Raw genomic sequence first — 8214 nt, 5'->3', positions numbered from 1 at the left:
CACAACAACCAACAGACTTGGGGACAGTTTAGCTTGCTCTACAGGCTATTAGCTGTGGACCTACATTGCTTCAGTGACATTTCAACGGATATGCAGGTGAGTATTATGTGAATGGATTTTACTTTTCATGGAAATGGTTGTTTGCAAGATTCAGCCTGACAGAAAACATTTGCCAATATCAGAAACAGCCAAAACCACAATTGAGTTTCTATGACTGCTACGAGTGACGACCTCAGAAGCAGCAATATAGATTTATCATGCAGGTTGAAGTGCAAAGGTGACCTGGGAACAGTGGAAAAGCACACCAGGGTAACCATTCATGCCTGAAATGTGTCTGGTTATTTAATGTAAATAAATGTAGATTTATAAATAAACACACTGTAGACTGTTTGGATGGACAGTACCTGAATGTTTAACCCACAGGACTTCTGAAAGTGTCAGCAGTTAAAACATGAAGTGAATACAAAATTGAACAAAAATCATATGAGGGTGCATGTGAGATAGTGCTGGGAAATAACCAAATGCCAAGAGAAATGTTGGGAACAAGGCAGTACAATTGAATGAAGATAGTCATAATGGATCAGGATTTCAGTAGAGGAGTCTAAAGAAAGTAAAACCACTCAGTAATGGAAATTGGGTCACAAAAATCAATGTAATGTGTCAAGTGGGCCACTCAACAAGAACTGCCCATCTTCTGTCCAGAGTGTCCACATAAATTTCAGGTTTTGGTAAAACCACTGCAGCTAAAAAGGGACCATACTGAAACCTTGCTAAACATTTGAAAAGGAGTGGATCTGATTTAGCTATCACTAACTTTATTTACATCTTTGATGATGTAAAAACTCAAAGACCTACTGTAAAATTTAAGTGCTTAAATGTGTCAGCACAATGTCCATAGCTGCTGCTGCGTTTATGTACAGTTCTACCAACCTGAATCATAAAACGAACTAGTTGTCAAGTGATGAAATAACAGTTTAGTAAACTGACTTGGTCTTTAGGAAAAAAAATGTCACCATTTCATACAATGAACTATCCACCCTTCAAGATAGAAGTGACACCTTTTGATGAAGATATTCTGCTCTGATGGAACAACACGTTGCTCAAGATTTTCTTAAAATTAATTATTTGAGAGATATAAACATTTTATATAACAAGCTTAATGATAAAAGCAAAAAAAAAGCAAAGGCTAGATTTCCTACACAAAATGGAGGACATCATGATGATGTATTTTATGTTGGGGCAAAATAATTTCTGTTTTCTGTTCACCATTTCATATAAACCCATTGTGACTACGTGTAGTTTTAAAGTACCGTCCCGTCACAGTGTTAAACGTATGTATGTTGTGTTTTTATTTGTGACAATCTACATGTAAAACACAATTTCTATGACAAAATATGTGAAGTGTTTTTTGTTTTTTGTGTTTTAGACGTCGCTCCTAGGCCCCACCCCTCTGGTGACGTCTGGCCCCGCCTTCCTTCCTGTCTCTCCCTCCGCTGTTAGCTCAGTTAGCACTAGCCCGTTAGCTCAGCAGCTGTCGGTGGCGGTCGGTCAGTCAGTCCGAGCGGTGCTGCACTTGCAATCCTCCCTCCTGTAGAAAAAGCCCGCAGACGGTTGGGTTGTCTCTTGGGGAGCCGGCTGCCTCACCTCTCTGGGCCACCTGCGGTAAAACATTGTCGTCCTCGCCGTCACGACAGGAAGAAGCTCTGGGACATGGCCAGACCAGAACAAGTACTGGTGCTAGAGCCACAACACGAACTGAAATTCAGAGGTAAAGCTGGAGCTGAGGGCCCGCCCGGGCCGGGGGCTAGGTGGCTAAACTAGAAGCTGTAGCTGACAGCTAACGTGTCTATTTCTGCATTAACCACTCACCGTTCGCTAATGTGTGGCGGCTGTTGATGAATTTGACAGACGTGGCGAGTCTACATTCTGCGTCGAAACAGGTGAAACGACACTGTGCGCGACGATGCTAACCAGCTAGTCTCCGGCTAACCTAGCGAGCGAATCAAACTGCTAGCTGTCATTGCAGCGTCAGGGCAGGCCTGCTGTCCCATTTCTCTGATTCACTCCTTAGCTCCCTGGCTCCGTCTTTTATCCCCTGACAGCAGGTTAAACACCGGGATCTGACCGGATGCCTCATACATGCCCTGAGCTCGGTGCTGTCATTGACATCAGGCTGTCAAAAAAGTTGCTATTCTAGCATTTTCTACGATCAGGGTGTCATTGCTTGGTCTAATCACCATCTCTATTTCACAATACCTTAAGCTAGGAGGCTCGCAGCTTTCCAGTTTAAATTCACTGTGCAACCTGAATTATTGTCCAGCCTTTCAATATCCAGGCAGAACAACAGCTCGTACAACGCTATGGGGTAATGGCTACGGTGTTTTTGGGTGTGATACTGCTGGAGAAATGGGTCAATGGATGGCCTAAGGTGAAGGGATCAGTCAGTGGTGGGCTGTTCCCTGATCGATTATTGCAGAGCTTTGAAAGAAGACAAGCCGGGAGAGGTTGATTTGTACACCCACACAGTGTAGCTGACTAGAGCAGAAAGCATGGAGAGGTTTTTTGTGTTACACATATTTCCATTGCTAAGGTTTAGTCATCGTCACAAGTTGAGTAGTCCTGTTTGGAGTCATTGAACATGGCCACTTGTCCAATGAGGGGCTGCATGAGGACGATGTAAATGCTTCTAAAAGCAACATGCAAATGTGAACACTTGACACGTGTCACTAAAAAGCATATCTGCTAACTCGTTTCTGGCTGAGGGTGGGGCATTAATAATAAAACTAGTTTGCTGCCCTTGGCACAGTTTTAATTGGGCTTTTTTTTTTTGCAGTCTTTATATGAGACCCTGAAGTCCAAACGCAACTCAAGATAGATATTGTATGTATGAACTGAATCAAACAAGTCTTGGTGGCACCTTTGTGTGCCCACTCCCAGAGTGTGCAACCATGTATATGCTATCTAATCACTGTGCTGTTTCTCCTTCTATGTCCTCCTCAGGCCCGTTTACAGATGTCGTCACTGCTACTTTGAAGCTCACCAACCCCACAGATAGAAATGTGTGTTTCAAAGTCAAGACAACTGCTCCTCGCAGATACTGTGTGCGCCCAAACAGTGGCATCATTGATGCTGGAACCTCCATCAATGTCTCTGGTTGGCACATTTTTTTTTTTATTCCTTTGGAAACATAGAAGTATAAACCCGTTGCATGGTTTTCACATTCCTTTCACCCAAATCTGTGATACTGATAGGATGAGGATTGTGTGTGTGTATAAGACTTGTTGGCCAAGCATAACAGGAATGTTATTGATCATTTACCCAGCAGCAACACTAAAATAACTTCAGAAAGTAAATTGTATCATTTTACTGTAATGCAGACTATAAAATGGGGAAAATATATTGTTGAAGCTACATCAAATTGACGAAAAACTGTCTGAAAGACTGAATTTTTTTTATGTTGATGCAGTTACTGAGTGAATCATTATTCAGGTATAGAAATTTAAATCATCACTTAATGAGAAGTGAGAAAGGTCAAACTGGAACCCAAAAAATAAGTCTGACAAACATCTTCACTTTTCTTTTGTGTATTTTTACCCCCGTGCAACACTGAACTTTGTTAGTTAATTTTCTGGCTTTCCATTGTGTTTTTGTCCATAGTTATGCTACAGCCGTTTGACTACGACCCCAATGAAAAGAGTAAACACAAATTCATGGTGCAGTCCATGCTGGCTCCATTCGACATGACTGACATGGAAGGAGTTGTGAGTACCAGTTTTAAAATATGACTCACAATAATCTTCGTCGTCAACAGTTGAACATTGAACCTTTTTTACTAATCAATCTAGTGAAATTTGTATGTTTTAGGAAACTAAAGTAACCCCATCTGCCACCTGACCTTGTGAATTTTGCATTTGTCCGTCTATTAGCAGAAGCTTTGCTGAAAGAAAAAATAAACTCATGATGCTGAAAGATGATTGATGACAATGGCAATGGAAGAATTCCTATGTCAAGTTTATCCGTATTGTCTTTCCCTCCTGATATTCATTGTCCACAGTGGAAGGAGGCAAAACCTGAGGAGCTGATGGATTCAAAGTTGAGATGTACATTTGAGATGCCCCTAGAAAATGACAAAACTGTAAGTCTGACTCTTCCATAAGTGGGTATTTATTTAATATGCACTTAGTCAATGTTACATGTTGTATTTCATAGATTGAAATAACTAATTCAAGCCATTTTAAGACCACAGGATACAATCTTCAAAAATTAAATCAGATGGAAACATTCACACTGCATGTTTCCTTAGTTTATTTATTTTTTTACCCATTCGTCAGTATTTTCTCAATCGCCTACCCATCAGCAACACATTGCTGTGTATCACTCATTACACATTTTATTTAATCATTTATGTTTTATATGTACTCTCATCTCACCTCCTGCCATGTCTCTGCATGTCTCTCCATCCCCTTCCAACCTCTCCCACTACTATCACCCCACCCGCCACCCTCGTCCCCCACCCTCGTCCCCCACCCTCGTCCCCCACCCTCGTCCCCCACCCTCTCTCCACAGCATGAGAGTGAAAGCAACAAAACTGTGTCTTCCTCTACCTCCTCTGTTAAGACTGAGCACTCCACGCTGCCCAAGTCAGCCAGTGCCTCACTGGATGACGGAGAGGTGAAGAAGATCATGGAGGAATGCAAGCGGCTGCAGATGGAGGTGCAGAGGCTACGGGAAGAAAACAAACAGATTAGGGTGAGACACTGTCTAGCACATTAAAGAGGGAATCTGTCTGTATTTTCTTTGGAGCCTGTATTTTGTGCTCTGGCACCTCACTTTTTGCTTATAGAGAAGCAGAAATGGTTATAGAGTTTGTACTTTTCAACCATCACTTGGAAATATCTTTCCTGATGAATTTTTAAAGTCAAAGCTGAACGCTTCTAAATATCAAAAATGAAAGAAAAAAAAAATATGTTTAGAAGATTCAGCATTGGTGGCAGGATTAATATAGAAACAAAAAAAATTTTAGTATAACAGCTTCTCAATGATTAATTGTTAAGTTGAATTACCTTTTCTTCCATTTGGTAGAGCTTTTGGCCTGAACTTTCTATCCTGAACCTACAAGTACTGCCAGTTCTTTGCAGGGAAAGTAGTTATCGTCTGTTTAAAATGGAGATAAAATCGACGAATACCAGAGTTCGAGGACAGTGAAGCAATTTTGGGAGGAAAGAAAATGTTGTTCTTCTGGTGACATGTTTTGAGAGACAGTCATCTGCTTCAGAACAAGTGGGAGGCACCAACAGAGTGGAGGCTTGTGGGGAATAGCAGCAGCTTGTCCTGATGAACTGCCCCCTTCACAATCTCACTCCCGTTTTCTGAAGCCACTAATCAGACCAGTAGGCGCAAATGCTTTTTGATCACAAAGAGTCCAAAAAAATAAAACTAATTGTTTATCACTCTGGGATCTAGTGATGTGATAAGGTCATGCAGGATGCCCTGTAGCACACCACACCTTGATCTCAAGCACTTTGCCTACAGGAATGTTTATAACAGCATATACCCTCCTGTAATCTTCACGGGTCTATTTTGTATGAAAATCCAAGTTGATGCTTTTTGGTTTCCCTGTCCAAAATCAAATACACAACTTATAAATATGTGCTTTTCTTCCTTGGGAAGGAACTACTGTACTTATTTTGGGGATTTGAGTTCTCAAATTGGGATTCTTAAATATTTCTTTCATCGATTGAAAACAGTAATATTATATCTGCTTGCAAGAGCCCTGTGAAAACAAGGCTATCGCCTGATGGGGACCATGTTACATGATACATGGATGCATACATAAGTGATTTTAAGAGCCTGGCTGTTCTCTCTTTACTCCTCAAACTAAGAGTTAGAAAGTGATCATGTCACATCACCCTTGTTTGCTTCCTGAGGTAAATGTAAAACTACAATAGGGATTGTTTGAACTTGGTTTTTAAAGAGCTTGATCCAAATTGTATGCAAAGTAAAGTTGTGTTATGCTTGATGATAAGTGAACTATGGTAATAACTGTAATGGCATAATTTAGTGATAATGATAATTGTGTGCTGGTATTTTCTTATGGATATTCACAGATACCAATATATCTGTGATGATAATAAGAGGTGACGTTTGGAGTTGTGTGCGCTGAGTTATACTGAATGTATCCCTGACTCCTTCTCACAGGAGGACGATGGTCTGCGGAAGAGGAAGGTGACGTCAGTGGCTGCTTCTCATTCCTCCACCATGGCAACCTCAGGCGTGAGGGATGAAGGCCTAAGCACCCGTGTCCTGGCGCTCTGTGTGCTCTTCTTTGTCATTGGAGTCATCATTGGCAAGCTGCTCCTGTAGAGACACAGATGGACAGAGCACAGGGACGGACGGTGGCATGCTTGGGGAGGACACACGTCAGTGACGGCAACCAGGATGTCTTCTGGGTTTATGTTGATTTCTCTTTCTTTTGATTTTTTTTTTTTTTTTCTTTTTTCTTTTTAATTTGTTTTTGTTTTTTTAACATTTAAGGCAATATATTGATGGTTTGTCTGGATGGAAAATAATTTAATGTATAAAAAGAAAACAAAGGAAGGCGGTCACAAGTTAAACCATGTGTGAGAAGTTTTGTCACAGGTCTTGCCTTTTCTCTTTTTCTTTATTCTCCTTTTTTTTGTGTGTATGTGCGTGAGAAATGATCACAATCTGTCTGATCTTTTCCGTCCATCCCTTCTTCCTAAATAATCCTCCCCAACTTGCACAGGTCACAATAAGTGGTGTGTGGAAGTGGCTTCACGCTGGCTGAATGTCTGAAGTCTTTCAATGATTCTTTGATTCTTAAGTCTTCGAGTTCCTCACTCATTATCTATAAGAAATATCTAACACTCCTTCTGATAATCTCTTACACTAATTACTGATAATCTACAAGGAGAAGTGAACACAAGTGATTGGTGAAAGACTTATTTTTTCCGAGACTCAGACCTTGTGTGTTGTCGTCTGAACCAGTTGTGGTTTAAAAAAAAAAAAGAAAAGAAAAGTGAGCCAGTAGAAGCCATGCATGTGTGTGTCTTGTTGATTTTTGCCTCCTGCAGGAGGGCTGATGTGACTGTGTGGATGTTTTTATGAGGAGACCACAAACAGTGAAATCACAGGCTGTTTAAGAACGGAAAGGAAGGGTGGTGGTTAAAAAGAAAGAGGAAAAAAACAGTTGTGAGCAAATCATCTTAACACAACAGAAAAATGGGGGTGTTTGATGACAAATGATAATGATGTCACTTACCAGACCAGACATGGGACCTGGGTAGTTGGCCATGTATAAAATTCAGACTCCTTCAAGATCATGATTACCGAGAGAAATCAAAGCTGTAATCAATTTCCACTGATCCTATTTTCTGATGTAACACTTACTTCCTCAGGTTGCATTAGAGAAGAGTGGCACTAGAGTTAAAAAAACAAATGACAAAAAAGAGAAAAACAGGCCCTTAAAAGTTTCCCCTGTTAAACCAGTCAATTTATCAATCAAATCCAACTCTGACGTTTCAGTGTATAACATCCGGTGTGTTACAATAGTTTTGGCTGCCTTGTTTAATTTTGCCCATGGAGTATTGTATTTTCGTCCTCCTGTGCAGCAGCTGTTTGCTTTTTTCCCCCCTTTATATTATTATGTAGCCATGATGCTTCTGTTGTTTATAATGTTCAAATGCACTATATTCAAGTGTCCACTCTGCAGTCTGCATGAAATTACCTGGGTTTATTATGATTATCATTTTGTTTGAGTGTTGAAGTTATATTAACAAAACAAAAAAAAATCCTGTCTTTACAAAGGGACCATATCGAGTCTGGTTTATCAGTTTGTGTGTGTTTTGTTTCCTTTCAATCATCATTTTCTTTTGTTTCCTGATGGGTTCTGGTGGTTGTGAGATAATCGAGACAACACAGCTGTATTATCTCCGTTATCGTGACAATGTCACTAAACTTGATTGCTTAACTAAAAAGATAGAATAAATATCTGAATTTAAGTTGCCTGAGGGAGCAAAGTTGAGGGGATGTGGATGGCTGGGAGGGGGACTGACCTGTGAATACACACTACATTAAAGGTTAAAAAAAAAAACATCAACGCTTCAGACCACACATGCAGAGATACAGTCACATAACAATATAATCACAGTAATTGGATACTCTTTTGTATGTACATAAAAATAAAAAGACTTG

The 8214-nt window shown here is 40.4% G+C and overlaps 1 protein-coding gene across 1 annotated transcript; it reads left to right on the top strand.

Moving 5' to 3' along the window:
• The first annotated feature begins 1503 nt into the window (after window positions 1-1503).
• LOC115046731 (vesicle-associated membrane protein-associated protein B/C-like) lies at window positions 1504-8187 on the top strand. Its single transcript, XM_029507295.1, has 6 exons — window positions 1504-1768; window positions 3001-3153; window positions 3658-3761; window positions 4055-4135; window positions 4567-4749; window positions 6199-8187. Exons 1-6 carry the CDS (start codon window positions 1711-1713, stop codon window positions 6361-6363), a joined length of 744 nt encoding a protein of 247 aa, XP_029363155.1. The 5' UTR covers window positions 1504-1710; the 3' UTR covers window positions 6364-8187.
• The last annotated feature ends 27 nt before the right edge of the window (window positions 8188-8214 follow it).

Source organism: Echeneis naucrates, chromosome 7, assembly GCF_900963305.1.
Source record: "Echeneis naucrates chromosome 7, fEcheNa1.1, whole genome shotgun sequence".
Lineage (NCBI taxonomy): Eukaryota > Metazoa > Chordata > Actinopteri > Carangiformes > Echeneidae > Echeneis > Echeneis naucrates.
This window is presented reverse-complemented; position numbering and strand designations above follow the sequence as displayed.

Coding starts and splice junctions, on each gene's coding strand:
- LOC115046731 (XM_029507295.1), top strand. CDS start 1,711: ATGGCCAGACCAGAACAAGTACTGGTGCTAGAGCCACAACACGAACTG. Junction 1,769..3,000: donor ACACGAACTGAAATTCAGAG/GTAAAGCTGGAG, acceptor TGTCCTCCTCAG/GCCCGTTTACAGATGTCGTC. Junction 4,750..6,198: donor AAGAAAACAAACAGATTAGG/GTGAGACACTGT, acceptor TCCTTCTCACAG/GAGGACGATGGTCTGCGGAA.